Genomic DNA, 19,923 nt, shown 5'->3' on the forward strand with positions numbered 1-19,923 from the left:
AAAGACCTTTATGTTATTGCAATGGGGGGAGATTATTATTGAACATCTTCTAGATTAATACAATACTTTCCATTCTATTAAATCTCATTGAGTAACTCCTATCTTAATTGTAGGGGTTGTGAGTAAGGGAGGGCCCCCTTTACTCACAACTCCCATAGCTACAGATTTGTTTTATTGCCATTTATTCTTGTTATGCTTTAATAGAATTGGCACATAGTGTACATTTCTATTTTTTTATTCGTAACAACTTGTGAATAATGGTTAAATGTGAGCTTGTTTGATGAATGGTTTGGGGTTGTTGAATAGGCCTTCGTTTTATGCAATGAATGAATTGAGTTAATCGTTCTAAGTATCTTTTTCTGATCAGCATCAACAATATTAGGTGTTGTAGAGGAAGGATGAAGTCCATTCCCTAGCCTTTGCTGCCAAATGTTGAGGAGGAAAAGATTTCTTGAAGTTGTGTGTGAGATCCTATGTAAAAAATACTTACAGTATTAGCCTGCATATACTTTGCGCAGCATCTCACAAGCTTACCTACCCCTGGTTGATAATTTATGTCTATCAAATTATAAGTCTATAATTTGCCCAGCTAGTTACCCCATTAATTATCTTATTCCATGAAACAAACTTAAGGATCAAAGTAAGCGTCAATTCAAGGACAATTATCTCTTGGAGTGGATCAAGGAAGGTTGCATTATTAGCCACATGGGCTTTTCTCAATGAACCTCTGACATAACGCATGCGTTCATGGCATACTAAACAATACCCTTAATTTGACTACATATTGGTAAATGCCTCTAAAAATCACTTTATTTAACCCCTACCAATATGAACCCAATACTCCTTCCCAATTTAAAAAATCCCTACTTTCACTAGATATTGTAGGTATCCATTTTTTATTAACATTTTTTAAACCCATTTATATTTAGGCTAAGGCACACAACATATAAATGGTCTAAGGCACACAACATATAAAAACCCTTTAGCCCTTATTATATGCTCAATATATTATTTCATTTTTTCTTCAATATATATCTCCCAATATGAGGGAACGTGGTATGGTATTGCTCCCCCAATGAAACCCCCATGCTATTATCCCACCTTTCCTCTCCATACTTCTCACACACTTCATCTTATATAGGTAAGGTGGGATTAATAATTCCAAAATGATGGAAAGATATTGTGCAAGTGAGGTAAATTGTCTTTAGGCCTATGTGATGGTTAGAATTTCCATTGTTGTGTGTTGGATTGGCTCATCATTTACTTTCAAGCTTTCCATCTCTAATGGAAAATTTATTAATCCTAATATCATGACTTATTTGGTTGGTTCACCATTTGGAGTTCTTGGCTTATATAGTGGTGATTGTAACAATATTGGCTTTGGTGGAAAGTGAGTTGCCTCTTTGCTTTAAGGATTCAATAATTTCTAAGGTGACCTTAGTAGCCCTAGGGATATGGACAATTTTGTCTTTCTTCGAGTTGATGTGATCATGACTGAGCACAGACATCTTAGGAAGTGAGCATATTATGGAATTCTCATCTTGCAAAAGATACCGAGGTCTCTTTCCAATCAAATGGATTATTTACAACAAGGATTTTTTCTCTTAAATCAAAGCATGGGTAGACAATTGGAAACACAATCAACCAAAATGTGCCACTAGAAATGAGGATTGAATCCTAGAATCAAAGGTTAGATAAGTTACCCAAAGATTTGGAGATGCGTTCTGACACAATTCTAGGTTTTCCTCATGGTACACAGTTGCGTGTGGATCAACCCTTTGACGTCATTGGTTTAGTGAAGGAAGAATAAATGAAAGATATCACTATTCAAAAAACTTAATAAGGACGTGAAGAAGAAGCTCTAGTTCAACATGCACTTGGATCTCAATAGAATGAAGAAGTAGCCATGGAGGAAGCTTATAATGGGCATGATCGCACCTAATTAGCTTAACTTTTATGTATTGGCAAGTCATTTTTTTGTTGGGATAGTTTGAAATACTTAAAAAAAAAATAATTCTCAGTAAAATTAAACTATTTCTATTGAGTAAAATATAGTACAATCAAGAGAGACCAGAAACCGGCCGACCGGAAATGATGAAACTATCAACCTCGGTCCCGGAAAAGGAATGAACCATGCACGGAGCTACAGCAATTAACTTGAGAGCAGAAAACTAACTTTTACCCCATAGGGGCATAATTCTCAACATGATGTTTTTTCCCTTTCTTTTTATTGACTTTTATCCAGCCATCTCGGGGAGAATGAGCTAAAACAACTTGAATACTGGAATTTCCCAACAGGGGGATCTCCTTATCTGATTCAGAAGAGGAGGTCTCATGGATGCGTTTCTGGGAGATTGCTGAGACAATGGGGTGCGCAGGAGAATCAGTGAGCGGATCCATCGTCTGAGGTGCCTGGTCCGGTTCTGCATCGCTCTCCTCATCTTCTGAGCTTGAGGAATCAGAGCTCACTGCTGGCGGCGGAGGACAAGGGGCCCAACGCTTGGGTTTGGTATTTGCAATGTTGCCCTTTTTCTCTTTTGGAGGGATCGATGGGTAAGAATTCTGCAGGTGCCTTGTTAGGCCACAATGACGGCAACGAAAGGCAGTGTTTTGGGTCCAAACAAAATCATTGATCTTCAGATTGATTTGATCTGGCAGTCCCTTGCTTAGATCTAGCTCCACACATATTCTGGCATATGTGTAGAGACCTTGATGTTCCCGCATAGAATCTCCCATTAAAAAGCGGCCCAAGGTGTTGCCTATACACCTATAGACTGCTAAATGCCACAGGTGAGCTGGTAAATTTGGAAGTCTGATCCAGACAGGCACTTTGGTGATGACTGCAGATGCTGGGTCAAAATCTGGGAACCATGGAGTTAAGAAGAGTCCTGCTGTACCCATAAACCAAGGACCTTCTTCTAAGGCCTGTTCATAGTGCTTAGGATTGTCAAACAGAACTATAAAATATCCTTTTGAGCAGAAGCTGACCTTGCAATGGTGAGTCCAGTTTTCATGGATCCAGTCATAGAGGTCCTTAGAGCATGGCCAGATCCCGTTGAATCTGCAGATGATGGCCCTTTTAGCAAATTTTTGAAGGTAATCTGCAAGGCTAGGGTGGGAGAGCTCAACAGAGGGAACCTCCTCTAACTTGTCAACCAGGAAAGGATTGGGTTTGGGAGCCTCAGGGGAAATGGGAATCTCAGAGTGTATTGCAGCTTTGTAGGAGAAGGGAGGAGCAGAAGAAGATTGACCTGCAGCGCCACCTCTCAAACGAAGGGAAAACACTAAAGAGCCGTTATTTTTTATGCTATAAGAAGAGAGGGGAAGAGGATCATTGAGTTGTTTACCTTGAAATAGAAGCCTCTGTAGAGCAGAGGGGATCCTAAATCAGCGTTCCATTTTTACCTTGAGTTCCTGCACCAGATCTGAAGGGTAGACCCATTGCAGAATGGTCTTGCCTGAGATCTGTGAGATTTGAACCTGAAAGGGGGCAAAGAAGTTTTCAAAAGCTTTCTGGAGCGACACAATGCTTGAATTCTTTGAGTTTTCTGTCTCCTGATGAACTAGAGGCGGTGGGGGAGGAAAAGGCTTCTGCAGATGGAAGCTATCGCTCCAGCCCTGATCCGCTGCTAAGGATAGGCCTGCGGATCTGTAGAGGGGCCGAATGATCCTTTGCATCATACAAACCCCTGCCTCACTGCTTTTTTGGAGAAGGGCGAGAGAGGCCCACGCTTGGAGCGCGTCCAAGGTCTCTGTCCTGGGAAAAAAGTCTGGGCAACTGGCACTGGCATGCGAGTCTTCAGAATGTCTGCCATGGTCACCAACAAGCCGAAGGAGAAGCCAGCCATCAGTTGAGGACGTAAGCACTAGTGCTGCAGAGTGAGGGTTTTGCTGAACATTAGGAGCTGGTGCGGGATCAGCCATAGTCTGTGACTCAAGCCTACTCAGCGCTGAAACTCCAATGGAGAGAGCCGCTGTACCATGATAAATGCTGAGGTTACCTGCATAAAGAGCTGCAGAGGGGCAAAAGAGATCCTTGAAAAGCTGAATCTGTCGTTGTTTCTCTGAGTGATGCGTCTGCCTTTGCAGAACCTCATAGCAAGGGCTGAGCGGAGCACAAAATGCAGGGACAATGTCGATCAAGGCACTCTGTTGCGGCGCGTGAGTTGCAGAAGAAGGAGCCACCGACAAAACCCTAGTCTCCATTTTAAAAATTTCGGGGGCAGAGTCGGGTCGAAGTTATTATTACAGAGATGAGAAGAATAATTACTGAAATACTTTACAATTGCATAATGTCATAGAAAGTAATTAGATAGTAAATGTAATATCCACCAACCTAGATCCATTTTAACTCTATATCTACCAAGCGCTGAGAGCGATGAAGTCTCTTTTCACTATAAAAGAGGTGTGTACCTCAAGAGATTTAATCCCTCAGGGCACTTGGTAGATCCAGAGTTAAGATGGATATAGGTTGGTATGTGTGTGTGTGTGTGTGTGTGTGTCTGTGTGTGGAGTCTACATAGTGGATAATGGTAGGATTCTTCTTCAGCAATTGCATTTTTTTAGGCATATTCTCAATAGTTAAATTCTAAAAACCAATATTTTTATAAAATATCATCAATAATTTTAACACTTACAATAAAAATTTATTGTTGCCAAATTTTGCAATTGGTATAAATTATTTATTTTTCCAGAGATTGACCCTACGACCTATATGAATCTTAGTTCACATATTATGAGAATTTGTCAACTAACTAAAATCATATCAGGTGTTTCATTCATTTGGATTTTCTTGCTACATGTAGATTTTTAGGGCATCATCTAAACTAATAATTACTTCATATTATTTCAATTAGTTTAAACTTTTTATTGTGATCTTTCTAATCATAAAGAAATTACGAAAATGATATCAATAGTAAAAACAAAATTCCATAAGGATCATAAAGGGACAACCACACAAGAACACAAGAGTTTACCCTAGGAAAACCCACATGGGGAAAAACCAACAATCCTTGGGGAAAAACCAACAATCCTTTCCTTATAGAATCAATTCAAAAAGAGAGATATCAAAGTCAAAATGATAGACAAATGGACCAGTAAGATTTTCCACCAAGAGTCCAAATCAAATCCCTCATAATATGCCTTAATCAACTTGGTCAATGGTCTTCCATAGAGATCTGGAAAACCCGACCTATCTTCCATAGGAGATCAATCTTTGACAGCAGAGAGATATCACGGAGTTTTGACCCTTTTTGCATAGATAGTAATAAAAGGATAGTATGCCCCTTTGCACGTAATATAGCCATAGAACTTCAGACCCATTCACAGAGTATTCACAGAAACTTCAACCTCTTAAATTCATCTAACACTTTAATTTCTTTGGTCTACTATTTGTTCCTTGTGTTCTACTCCTTAAGCTCATTCGCATGGCTAGAACAGATTGATTGATACTAAGATCATATCATGCTTGAGAAGAGTTCGAATGCTTATATATACATCCATGTAGTAGATTCAAATGGGTTCCTCCAAGGGGATAGGCCGACATGAACAGGAGAGACTGACTTGGAAATCTCGTGGAGCCATGACACAATATAAATTCAAAATTTTTATTTTGGAAGGTCTTGAAGAAAAAGTTTTCTAAATTTTCTTTTCACAAATAAATATAATTTTCTTTTGAGCATGAAGAACATTCTTACAGTAAATGATGAAAATATACATTATGAATACCAACCATAGTTACAAAATTAAACACTCCCTCTTAATTAGGGAGGTATTCATAATGACTATCAAGATGTTCTCAAGTTGAAATTTCTATAAGGAAGGATCAAGATTAAGATAAGCATCGTCATCAATATCATAGTCACCAACATCAACCACATTGCCATAACCCAATTAGTACCCATGACATGTGGTACATATGCATCTTCTAGTATCCACCAAGAGGCCTCAACAAACAAGCTCACTCTAGAAAGAGATCAGATCATGATACCAAAACAAGCTCACTTTAGAAAGAGATCATAGCAAAATGCCAAAATAATATTACTCTAGAAAGAGATCAGAGCATGATGCTAGGAGGCAACACCATACTCCATCCAGTGGTCAGTTGAGACATGGATTATGTCCTATACAGACCATTCTCTCTAATTAGGTCAAATTACTTGACACGAGGATTACCTCCCTAATTAGGTAAAAGTACTTGACACAAGAGGAATGCTAGTCCACTAGACCATTCTTCATAATCAGGTTATGTACTTGACATGGGAATAACCTCCCTAATCAATTCAAAGCACATGACACAGGAAGAATGATTGCTCATGATGTTATCTAACATGTCAATCCATTCTCTTACCAAGGTCATAATGACACATGGAAAACTTCTCCAACCAAGGTCATAATGACATAGGGAGTATCAAATCATTCTCCAACCAGGGTCCTGCAGACACAGGGAGAATTTCCATTCATAATGATCTCTCATCGACTCTCCCTCTCAATGAGAGATGTCTTCTCCACGAGCCCAATATTGTCCATAAAGTACATAAACTTCCCTCTAGAAAGAGGCTTTGTAATAATATCAACAATCTTCTCATCAATGGAGATGTATTGGATTTTTACAACTCCCTTGAGCATCATGTCTCAAATGAAGTAGTACTTGATCCCAATGTTCTACGACCTGTCATCATGGTTATCACCAGCACTTGATCAAGATAATCATGCAACTAAACTTTGAAGCTATACTATTTCTAAACTTTCCAATCCAGCTACAATATACTTGACCTCTACCATATTGCTTCATGATCATCCAAGAAATTATACTGAAGCCCAAACTGAAGCAATACCTTGATGAACTCTTTGTCTTTAGTACTCTCTCAAACTGAATATGGAAATCCTTACAACTTCACATGATCCATCATCATAGATGCTTTCAAGTCACCCTTGGTGGGTGCTCCCTCTCACACTGGCATCAAATATAATTTCAACTCCTCCTGAGGTCAAAATAGGGCTTGTTAATTTCTCCCTCTATAAGCAATACCTTCACAACTTCTCCCTAATTGAGGAAAACACATTATCATGATCCTCTCCCTCTTCCTCGAAGAACCTTCTCAAATATAGCTTCCATGTTGCCATTTGTTGTATGCTAGATCTTGACTTTTCTTAGGCACAATCAAGACATACTTCAAACTACCTTCTCCCTCTGAACTTGGGTCTCATCTAGTACAATATCCTTCAAGTATCAAACCAAGCAAAGAACTCAAAGATAAGAGACTAACAGATAGTAAAATAGCAACAATAGTAATAGTCAAACAAGAGAGATATAAAATGCTTATCTTTTGAGGATTATAGTGGAATGTCATCTCCCTCTTGATCTTAGCTTCCTCGCATCCATTGTCACCTTATCATCCTTGTCCTCATTATGGTTTCATTCTCTCCTTGTTATGGTTAGGGTTTCTTCTTTCAGCGGAAACATACAATCCTAGGGTTTTTTAATGAACCCTAGGCTTTTTTTCTAAGCCTTGTTTAAGAAACTAGGGTTTTCAAACCCTAGATCAATAACTAGCTAGGGTTTTTAACTTCAAGCCCTATATATTCACAATCCTTTAAAATTAGTATAGGGTTTACAAACCCTACCTATTGCAATATTCATTTTTCACCTTTTGCAAATTCTCTTTTCCATTTATAAATTACAAAAATAAAGTCTTCAAGCTTTAGACTTAGAAAAGTTCCATCTTCATATCAGTCAAGAATCTTCCAATAAGTTTTCTTCATTGCAAGAGGTAATATGATAGACCTTCTTGGTCTAGATAATGCTTCCAAAAATTCAAAACAATTATGCTCAAGATACCTATTAAGAGGTTGTCAAACTGAATCTAGAAGTACCATATTACTACAACAAGCCTCTAGTTATCAAATAACATCTATCAAACATGTGGTGGCAATATCTGCATACTTATAATCCTTCTCAATCAATGCTTTCAAGGAACTAGCAAGGATCCTCATTACATCCATCTTGACGGCAACAGATGCATTTTTCAGTGCAGAGTTTTGGTAGGATATCATTTTTCTTATAAACGTAAAGTAGTGTATCCAAAACAATTGTTTAGCACATACTTCGCGTACTACTCTTATCTTGTCTCGAGCCATAATCCAAAAACTTCATACCATGCATAGATATTGTGCCATTTTTTGAAGCATCAAAGATTTGTTATCATCCTTATGATTGCCTTTTTCACCCAGCATCTCTTGGCATCCTATATCTCAAACATATTTTAGGATGAGCGGTTTAAGTCCATCAAAGACATAAGATAAAATCTTAAATTGAGAGCATGAAAATATACATACTTCAAAAATATCAACCAAGAGATATCATTTCAAAAGATTTTCACCAACTAACATAGCATCATATGAATGATCACAATTTTTGAAACTTGTTCTTAGCTTAGGGCATCAATACTGAGCACAGACCAATGAAAAGATTACTATATTAACAGACCTGGGATTTTGAGGTTGCTAGATTCTTTAATTTCATAATTTTGGACTTTAGACTGAGGCCTTTTGAGGCACTTCATATTCTTGCAATATGAGATATTTTGTTTTTCATAGGGCTGAGGCCATTTAGCCTTGTAACAGATATATTGCGGTCTATACATCTTTTCGCCTTCTACAATAATATTGAGGTTAATGTCAGCTTCTGTCACTGGTCCTCAGGCTCGGTCAAAGGGAGAGACTCAAATTGAGGTTCTGAGATAGGACTTTGGTCCTCTTCTAGTAATCAAGAATATACACTAGATATTCAGACTTGGCATATTGGAGTATAAAGTTCCTTCAAACAAGAAAGCTCTTTCACCATAGCTCTGACACTGTGGATATTTTTAGGGCATCATCTAAACTTGTAATTACTTCTTAGGATATTCCATGAGGCTATCCATAGCCTTTATGAAGTGGTGAAAGTCAAAATTATAACTTCAATAGGCATTTCATAAATCTTTAGAAGTGACATCAGAGTCAAGCAAGGTTGTCCTTTATCCCCTACTCGTTTTGTTTTATATATTGATAAATTGGAAGAGTGGCTAAATCTACAAGGTGGGGATGGTGTTCGGTTGGGGAAGTTTGTCATAAAGCTTATTTTATATGTTAATGACCTTGTATTGATTGCTAAATCAGCCCAGGGATTGCAGATGCACCTATATTCCCTTGAGCATTTTTGTAAAGAAATGGGGATGCAATTCAATACCAGAAAGGCCAAAATAATGATTTTCTCACATAAAAATAAGCAGAGCCAGCATACATTCTTCTTTGGAGGCAACATTATTGAAGAAATAAATGAATACAAGTACCTCGGGATTGATTTTAACAACAAGCTTAATTGGGGACACGACAAAAAGAAGATAATTTTAGGAGGGTGGAAAGCATTATATGCTCTTCAAAACACAAATGTAGAGAGGCAGAGTTATGGGATTAGAAAACAATTAAATTTCTTTTTAGGCTCCTAGTTTGTCCAGTGATTTTATATGGGTGTGAATTGTGGGTTAGCAGCATCTCTGTCTCAAAATCGAAGCAAATTGAAAAAATCCAAAAGCGCTTAATCATGAGCAAGTTTAAAATAAAAATTTCGATTTCCTATGAGATAATGTTGAGTGAAACAGGAGAAACTTCCATCGAAGCAATTGCGATGGTGCGTCTCATAAGGTATCTACAAAGAATTGATCAAATGGGAGAAGGTAGATGGCCTAAATTTATCTTCAATGAAAGAATGAGTGAAAGAACGAAATCATGGATGAGACAAAACAACAATTAGATGCTAGCCTATTGCTACTATGTTTCATGACTTTTATATGCATCCCTCGCACTGGATCCAAAGGTGATGCCTCGCTTAGGGACAATTGCTTCAATTCCACCCTTGAAATGCAAAGAAGACTTTCATTTGAATCCTTCCAGTAGAATAGTTAAAATCTTAAATGGTTTGCAGGAAAATATATTTAAATAACATGACTACTCCAATTCTCGTTGATATTCTCAAAAGAATGAAATTTCTTTACTCTCCTTTAGGAGAATTCCTATATATCTCTAATAATCGATGACTAGTAACCATTCCAATTCTCAGTAGAAAATTCACAATAAAGGCATCAAGATTACAGTGACAACTTTAATGATTGTAGCCTTTGAGCTAGTATAGAAAAATTTAAACGTGGCCTAAAGTTGGAGTTTTATGAAAATCCACCAATCAAATTTGAACCTCGTACCAAGTAAATAGCGTATAAATTTTATAGAACTCATTTTGTGCTAGGATAAAGAGGAGATAAATAACACTCAAAGCCCCAACCAAATCCTTCTCTTTGGAGAAAGGAAAATTCATTGGATTTTATGCCTTTAAATAGGCTACATTAGAGAAGAATACCATGGGAAAAGCCATAGGTTGTTGAAACTAGGATTCTGAAAACCGTGAGTTGTCAAAACATTTTACATTTTAAATTTACATTACATTTTACATGTCACATTCGGCAGTTTCCTCTGTTGGTTCATCTCTGCGAAGAATGCTCTAAGGCGGTTTTGGAACAGCATAAACCAAAATCCAAAACGTGACTTGTCCCCAGGCGGTTTCAGGAGCGTTTTTTCAGGTAACGGTGGTTTCTGTGAGGTGTCAGTTTTACTACAGTTTCGTTACCATGGTGAATCATAACGAGGCGGTGGATCTAGACCCAGCCCCAGAAGACATTCTTTCGGTCTGGGGTAAGGAGGTCACCGAACAAAACATCGACAAGTTCTTCGGGCAAGTGGGAAATTTTGCATCCGCCACCTTTTCAGTGGGAGGACCATGGAGCAACAAACCACCTAAGGGTTTACTGGAGGAAAGTCTGGAATTGTCTGGTGCGTTCGGCAAAAGCGGCGGGCTCATTGGAGAGTCAGGAGCACGAGCGGAGGAAAGTATACCGAAAGAGAAAAATCTTGGCCCCCTCGATGGTAAGGTTCTCTCCCCCTCGAAGGCTTTCAGCCCGTCTGGTGGTCTAGAAGACATCATAAATTTCAATTCCAGCCAAGGATTATGGAGATCTGTAGGGGGCTTTCAAATTTCGGATAAAGAAGCTAGGGATAGAAGCAGCCATTTGGCTGTAAACAGGCACCTTTTTACAAAAGGCCCATCTCATGCCGGCCCGGGTGAAAAGGGGGCAATCTCTGAACTTGGTAAGGCTTCCAATCAGGGGAAGGATGACCAAACCCTTGTCCCTGGAAGGGCGGAAGAAAAGGGAAGTCAGATTGTAGGCAAAAAAGGAACCTCAGTAGGAGTATCGATCCCTATCCCTTCAGGAAAGGATGTTAACCCCCCTGCGGAAAATGTGAATGGAGCTCAAAGGGTACCAGACATTTCAGGTTTGGACAGAGAAGCGGAACCGGATTGGGAAAGGGCTGGGGAAAAGCGAAAAAAGGCGAAGCCCTTGAAAAAGAAAAGGATAGCAGGAAATTTGTTATTGGGAATGGACGTTCAAGTGGAGGACGCCTTGGAAGTGGCAGAGTGTACGCTAGTGGGTCGAGCAAGGGGGCGGTTTGTCTCTGGCAAGTTCTTACAGCAATGGGCGGAGAGTCAATGGAAGGAGACCCCGGCAAAGTCCTTTAAAACGGCTACACTGGTTAAAGGGTGGTTTATGATCAGATTCGACAGCAAGGAAGCCATGGAATGGGTCGAAGGGAGAAATTGGGCTTTTGGGAACCGCCCAGTCTTTTTCAAAAGGTGGTCTCCTCTTTTCGACGCTTCCAAGGAGAAGGTTGAGGAATTCCCCGTCTGGGTAAGGGCTCCTGGTCTGCCCCCGTTCCTTTGGGTTGATTCCGTTTTTACTTCTATTGGGAATCTTCTGGGTACGTTCTTGGAAGCGGACAAGTCCTTTCTCCATACCCACGAAAGAGCAGTGGCCAGGATTTTAGTGCGACTAAACCCAAATGAAGGACTAGCGGAATCTATAAACTTGCAGTACAGGGATTATGTCTTTGAACAACTGCTGGATTATGAACTTTTACCCTTTAGGTGTCACAGATGCCATGAGTATGGGCATTTGGCAAGGGATTGCCCCCTGGGGAGGCGCAGAAGGAGGACTCAGAAATTAGATGAGCAGTGGGAGGAAAGCACGAGGAAAGATATGAAATCGGCGGAGAAGCAAAGCTCAGAGGTCAAGCCTATGGAAGGGATCCAAATTCAGGAAGAAGAAGCCCTACCCCAGGTTGGAGGGGATCCGGTTCAAGCAACTGAAGATCCGAGCGGCGCTGAAAAGATCCCTGTCGGAAATGCTGATGCCACTGTTAGTGAACCGCCCGGTATGCAGTCAGACCCATTAAACTCTGTTTGTATTTCTGATTCTAAAGTTGTCTTCTCGTCTATGGGGTCTCCTTTGATTACTAAATGCATGGATGATTTTGTAAACATTGAAAATATTACTGCCGCTATCCCCTCCATCGATCTGAACTGTGAAGTTATTTCCCATGTAAATCCGGTCTCTGGTTTATCCCCCCTGCTCGCCACTATAACCTTAGATCCCTCAGCAAAAAGACCGATAACTTCCTCGATTCGGTGGATCCGGTGGGTGGGTTGGGCCCTTCATCGTCTAGAAGTTCTAATAAAAAGGGTAGAGGTAGGAAATCAAACCTGTCCAAAGCTCAAGTCAAAGCCAAATTTGATGTGGCCGATGGCAAGCAAATGTCGATTCCTGGGGCGCTTAGAGCAGCAAATCCCCCTGAAGCTGTTATAAAATGATCTGCTTGTCATGGAATTGCAGGGGTTTAACCAGTAAACCCAAAAAACTGGCTTTGAAGGAACTAATCTCGCGCTATAATCCGGACTTTGTCTTTCTTCAAGAAACCTTAGGCAGGAGTGTTGACATAGAATCAGCCCTCAGATCTTCCTTTCCGGGGTGGGCTTTCGTAGCCCTTGATGCAGCGGGTCACTCGGGTGGTCTTGCTATCGGATTCAGGGAGGGCAGATTGAAAATTTTGAATCATTGGGGTATGCCCAATGTGCTGGGTATGGAGGTTATTTCCCCTGACTTCGATTTCCCTCTTTTGATCGTCAATGTTTATGGGCCTTGTCAGGCAAGGGTTGCCTTCTGGAACACACTCCTGTCTAAAGAACTGCTAAAAGGGAAAAATTTGATATTAGGAGGAGATCTAAATTTTTCCTTAGGGAATGCGGAGGCATGGGGCCCCTCAGCCAGAGAAGACCCCCTATCAGATTATTTTTCTAATGCACTCCTATCTCATAAGCTGATAGATGTTAATATTATAAAATCCAAACCTACTTGGAGGAATAGGAGAACAGGGGAGGAGAGAATAGCAAAGAGGCTGGATCATTTTCTAATCAGTGATTTGATGGCTTCCAATATTCCAATGTTCAGGCAATGGGTGGGTGAAGGGGGAAATTCTGATCACTTCCCCATTCTTTTAGAACTTTCCAAGCCCCCCCCAAAACCTGTTGCTCCTTTCAAATTTAATGCTTCATGGCTGCAAGAAGATTCTTTTAACCAGCTTTTCAGGAATATTTGGAGACATCCGGGTAGAAGCTCTTTGGAAAACAAAGGGGCTCTCTTTATGGAAAATTTAAAAAGACTAAAGAAAGCAACTTTGGAATGGGCCTCAGACAGAAGGAAAAAGCAAAATGAGGAATTGGCCAAAATTGATGCAGAACTTCGAGTTCTAGAAGAACCTGAGGCAGATGCTTATGCTACCCAGGAGTCAAAAGAAAGGATTGTGGCCCTTGAGAAATCTAGAGCAAAGATTTTACTGGACAAAGAGGAAGAATGGAGGCTTAAGAGCAGGGCAATCTGGCTGAGAGCAGGGGATGAAAACACAAAATTTTTTCACAACTATGCAAAAGGCCGGAAAAATGCAAATACAATTTGGAAGCTAAAGGATCCTGAAGGCAGAGAAGCCTCGTCTTTTGAGGCCTTGTCAAATATGGGAAAGACTCATTTTCAATCTTTGTTCTCAGACCCAGGAGGGGTTTCTTTAGCTGAAATTATCAGAACAGCACAAGCTTTTCCCCGTTTTGTGGAGGGGGAGGAAGCTGAAAATCTTTTTAGAGAGGTGACAAAGGAGGAAGTAGAAAGTATAGTTAAATCTATGGCAAAAGATAAAAGTCCAGGGCCGGATGGCTGGACAATTGAGCTCTTTACCCATTTTTTTGATTTGATTGGGGATGAACTAACGGAAGTGGTGGAGGAATCAAGGAGGAAAGGAGAGGTATATACCCCTTTCAATGCAACTTTCATTGCTCTTATTCCCAAAAAAGAGGACCCGGAATCTTTCGAGGATTTCAGGCCAATCTCACTGTGCAACTGCATCTATAAAATTATTGCAAAAACCATTGCGGTCCGCCTAAAACCGATTCTTTCCAATTGCATCTCATCTGAACAATTTGGTTTTTTAGACGGCCGTCAAATTCATGAAGCTATAGGGGTGGCACAGGAAACCATACACAGTATCAGAAAATCAAACAAGAAGGGGGTTGTGTTAAAAATCGACCTGTCTAAAGCCTACGACAGAATTAGCTGGATTTATCTCAGGATGCTACTGACTCACCTGGGCTTCAAGGTGGAGTTTATAAGCTGGATCATGGGGTGTATTTCAAGTGCAAGCTTTGCAGTTTTAATAAATGGGGCTGCTTCTCAATTCTTCAGAGGTCAAAGGGGGCTGAGGCAAGGATGTCCTCTTTCTCCCTTGCTCTTCCTCCTAGCTGCAGAAGGACTCAGCAGATTGATTTCAAATGCCAAAAGAACAGGTTTGATAAAAGGTTTGGAAGTTGCTGTAAATTTGTTCATTACTCATCTCCTATTTGTAGATGATATTTTATTATTTACAAATGGGAGTTTAAATGAAATCAAAGAACTTAAAAGTATTCTTGACCTGTTCTTGAAAGCTACAGGGCTACAAATAAACTCAAGGAAGTCCCAGCTAATATTGGAAGGATTCAACAGACAGGAGGAGCTCCTGATTTCATCTTATCTGCCTTTTGAGTCCTGTAATATGGAAAGTCCGTTCAAATACCTTGGGTTTTGGCTGAAGCCATCCTCGTATAAAAAGCAGGACTGGAACTGGCTGGTGGCCAAAATTGAACAAAAAATTTCCCATTGGAGTTTCAAGTGGCTATCTCGGGCAGGCAGACTGACTCTTGTGAAATCTGTTCTACAGGCCATGCCTGTGTTCTGGGCAGCCCTGACATGGATCCCAAAAGGTATTCTCCACAAGATTAAACAACTATGCAGCAGATTCCTTTGGTCAAGGTCAAAGGAGGATTCAGTTCTTCCTTGGGTGGCATGGGACAAAATCGCAAGGCCAAAAGACTGGGGTGGATGGGGCATAAAAAACCTCTATGATTTCAGCACCTCCCTGGCAGCAAAATCTGGATGGCGAATAATCAATTCCGAGAATCTATGGACTAGAGTAGTAAAGCGCAAATATATTGATCCCATGCCTTTAGAAGATTGGATAAGAAATCCAAACAAAAAAGGCAGGCATTTTTCTGTGATATGGAAAGCCACGACAGAGGCTTTTAATGTTATAGAACAGGGTCTGGCTTGGCAGGTAGGAAATGGTGAAAATGTGAGGATTGGAAGAGACCCCTGGGTGGGATGTAATGAATCCTACGCTCTATCCCCTGACCTGATTGCCCATTTGGATTCGAAAGGGATATCTTGTCTAAATCAGATTGCAAACTTGGGACAGACAACCATTTGGGGCCAAGCATGGAAATCAGAAGAAGATTTAGGAATTGACCCCATGTGGAGAAATGAGTGGCGGATGTTTCTTCAGGAGCTCAAGAGATCAAATGTTAGAATACAGGACAGGCCTGACCAATTGGTTTGGGCACATGCTGAATCGGGATCCTATTCCCCAAAGGCTGGGTACACCTTCTTAATGAAGAGAAAGGGGTGGGATATTCCAGAATGGTGGGTAAAGCCCTTGCTCAAGCTGAAATGCCCAAAAAAAGCAAGATTATTCTTTTGGTGTGTGTTAAGAAAGAAAATTCCTACTTGGGATATTCTACAATCCAGATTCAAACAGGGTCCAGGAAGATGCCCCTTATGCTTTGCAGACTCAGAATCCATTCCTCATTTGTTCATTGCTTGTCCTTTTGCAAGGAAAGTATGGGAAGAGATGCAAAAATTATTAGGTAAAAATGTTAGATGGGAGGGGGAAACCTTTCATTCAGCATGGGAATACTGGTGGAACCACTACTCAGAGAGGAATTTGAGGAACCTCCCCCCCATTATTTGCTGGGGTATCTGGATAGCAAGAAATAGAAGCATCTTCAGAGAAAAATCCACTCCGGCGGAAGTGATTGCTATCCAAAGCTCAGCCATACTGTCTAGTATTCCAGAACCTGAAGAATCTAGGAAAACTATTATCCGAAAGGAAGAACAAATCAGAGATGGGATCCCATGGGCCTACTTCGATGGGGCAGCTCAGAACAACAATACTGGCGCTGGGATTATCATCCATTTAAGTTCTTCTCACTCTCTAAAAGCCTCAGTGGGACTAGGGCCTGGAACAAACAACTTCGCCGAACTGTCTGCCTTAAAACTTCTTTTATGTTGGCTCATAAACAGAAATATCTTCTCAGTTCAGATCTTTGGGGATTCATTGAATGTAATAAATTGGGTCAATGGAAAATATAGATGTCAAAATTATATGTTGAGGCCGCTCCTGGAAGAAATTCAAAATTTAAAGCACCATTTTAATGTGTTCTCTATTGATCATATTTACAGGGACCGAAATGAAGCAGCAGATAGGCTTTCTAAAGAAGGTTTGCAGCAAGCTGTGGACTCGTGGAGAATAATTGAACAGATGCATGATCAGATCCGTGTGTCGGATCTCCCTCCATACACTTAAATTTTAAAATATCAGTTGGTTTCAGTTTCTTTTTGACAGTATATCTATATCCGGAATCGGAGCTTATGTAAATATTGCTGTTTATTTTCTGTTTTGGACTACTACTTGGGATCAAACAATTGAAATACATGGTGGTATCCCGTGGGTTGTTTTCCTCTGTATAGGAGACCCACGTTTTTTGGATACGGACAGGCAAATTTTTTGTAAAAGTTGTCTATGATAGGCAACGATCCAGCGCTGTTAGCAGGCGAGAAAATGTTTTCTTTTGGTTCATATGACAGTTGGTGATACACAGAGGAGTCTGTCTCTCTCTCTTTGGGACTGATGTAGGTCTCAATATCACTGATGTTTCTGGAATGTTAACTCATATGCTTGTAACTTTTTTATTTCTTATAAAAAAGTTCACTTTTTTCCTCGGAAAAAATAATCAAATGATTTCTATAGTATACATGTTGAACATGTATTAAATTCTTATATCTCCCATTTAATTAGTGTTTCAACTCTAATCAAAATTTTAAATTAATTTCTATATAATTAAATTTCAAATTCCCTCTTAGTCAATAGTTCCACCAAACCCTTTCCATCTCACTTGGAATGGGCTTGTCTTATTTGGAGTTGCACCTAAACCTCAATGTAAAGCATTTTTATTGCAAATATTGAAAATTTTCCATTGAATGTTTGTCCTTATTTCTTAAACTTTTTGCGATTGAGATACTACTTGGGGTTTCTTTTGAAAGCGGTTATTTTCAATATATTTCTAATTTGAAGTTATTTATAATATTAGTTTATTTAATAGTTAAAAAAAGTTATGGGATGTATTAAATTCACAATTTTATAAATATATTATTAAATAATGATTTATAGTTTTAAATTTATTTTATTGTTTTTATGTTTGAATCATTGTTGTGGTGTTTTAAGTTGCAAGCGTACATATTCGCATGAATGATATATAAGTTGATTATTTTTTTGATTTGGACGAATATTATCGAATATAGATGGAGTTAGTTATTGTGCCAAACGAGGGTTGTGGGGATGGATTGGATGTGGTCTAGGGATAGGTAGCCTTCTCTCTTAAAACTTTGTTGATGCCTGAGCCAATTTTCTTTGGTTCCATAGATGGCCCATATCTTGACTCTTTCCTTCATTCTCAACCCCCTAGTTGTTCAGAGGTTCGATCACTGGTAAGGGGTGGGGCTTGGGGTTTGGATGGGTTGGCTATAGTATCAACACCCTTTGGAGAGTCAAACTTAGTGGTCGAGGGAACAACAACCTTTTTGGTGCAGTATTTTTTGGTTTTCTCATCTCAATGGGTAGAAGAAAGGGTTCCACAAGGTGGAGGTGCTCCAGACCAAAGTGTTCAAGTAGACTTAGTGCAATTCTTGGAGGACATTGTCCCCATGGTATAAACCCGTCAAAACGAACACGAGCTTTGTAATTTGGTGAGAAGGGTTTCACAGGAACCAAATCCTAGTGAAGGAATGAAGACAAAAGTGAGCCAATCCTTAAGGAGCAACAAAATAAGAAGAAAACTAAGTGCACCAATATTAAGAAAGGGGGCTACGAGATGGTTCTTAGTGAGGATGTTCCAATGCATGAAGTTGAAAGGAAAATGGAAATGGCAGTGGTAGGATGAGCTAGGGGGCGTCGTTTTAATATCAAGTTTTACTAGGATTGTGTGAAGAAGGTGTGGGGGCAGCAAATCAATCCATCTTCGACGGTGACCACTCTAGCCAGAGGGTGGTTTTGCTTCCTGTATAATACTGGCCAACATGCATCCTAGGATTTGTTGAAGAATGGGCCATTGACTCAACACCATTCCTTCTTAAGATATGGTCAACCCTTTTCAATGCCAAGAAAGAAGTTATGGATAAAGCACCAATTTGGGTGTGTTTTCCAGGGTTACCTGTACACTTTTAGTCATGGGAGGAATTTCTAGTCATAGGGAATTATCTTGAGGAATTTTTGGACACAGATCTCTCATTTCTTGAGTCAAGAGTGATGATTGTGGCCTTCATTCTCTTAAATATGGACACATGGGAGGGTTTGGTAGTAGAAGTGGAAATTGGGAGGCATAACTACTCTCATATGTAGATTTTAGATGATGAAGGAATCTTCTTTCTCTGTAGGAGGTGCCATAAGACAGGGCACATTTTGATGGATTTCCCTCTCCCCTTTCATGGTCAAAGAGGTATTCGGAGTTTCTCTCCCTCCAAGAATAGTAGCCACCCATAGAATCATATGGTAGATGCAGAAGGAGATTTGTAGGAAGGTCAAGTGATGGTTCGATACAACCCTTAACCTTTATCCAGGCCAGTCAAGGAAGGAAATGATCGATAGATGGTATAGTCCATTGCAAGACCACTTTCAGAAGTCACTAAACCCTCAACTTCAACACAAAAGGCTGCTCCTACATTGGGAAATACTCTTGTTTCCAACCTTTTACCTACTTTAGCTGGTACTTTTGTTGACTTAGGTAAAAGATGGGACAATTCAATTGGTTGTGACACTGCTTCGTCTCCTCCTCCTACACTCCCAAAACCATCTCTACATGTTTTCCACTATCCACCTGCTTCTATTGTCACCTCGTCTATTTTTGTCTCCATTAGAGAAGGACAAATATATTTTTCCTCTAACTCAATTGGTCGATACCTCCTACATCTTCAACCTACACAACCTTCTAGGGATAACTCTATTTAAGGGGTGGGGAAATCTACACTTGTTCAGGGTAGAGGTAGGGGTAGAAAATATCACTTGGCTAAATCCCAAGTCAAAGCTCAACTGGATGTGGAAGCTAGGAAATAACAATCCATCATCAGGGTGCTTAGAGTAGTGACATCCCTTAGAGGGGTTACCCAATGATTATGCAGTCATTCAATTGCAGGGGGTTGGCCAACCCCTCCAAAAAATTGGCCCTTAGGATATTAGTTGATTTAAATTCTCCCGACATAATTTTATCATAGGAGACACTGGGAGAAGGAGACTTAGTCACAAAAGTGCTAGATAATTTGTTTAATGGTTGTTTTTTTTCAATTATGATGCGTGAGGGTGTGAGGGTGG

General features: G+C 39.9%; 1 protein-coding gene across 1 annotated transcript; it reads left to right on the forward strand.

The window, feature by feature from the left end:
- The first annotated feature begins 10,661 nt into the window (after positions 1-10,661).
- On the forward strand, positions 10,662-17,154 carry LOC149142459 (uncharacterized). The gene is made up of 5 exons (XM_089451490.1): positions 10,662-12,562; positions 12,759-14,083; positions 14,189-16,544; positions 16,743-16,837; positions 17,090-17,154. The coding sequence occupies exons 1-5, from the start codon at positions 10,662-10,664 to the stop codon at positions 17,152-17,154; spliced, it is 5,742 nt and encodes a 1,913-aa protein (XP_089307616.1).
- Positions 17,155-19,923: the final 2,769 nt, after the last annotated feature.

Source organism: Pinus tabuliformis, chromosome X (genome assembly GCF_031772625.1).
Source record: "Pinus tabuliformis cultivar Carrire ecotype Pingquan chromosome X, CPIR1, whole genome shotgun sequence".
In the NCBI taxonomy this organism is placed as follows: Eukaryota; Viridiplantae; Streptophyta; class Pinopsida; order Pinales; family Pinaceae; genus Pinus; species Pinus tabuliformis.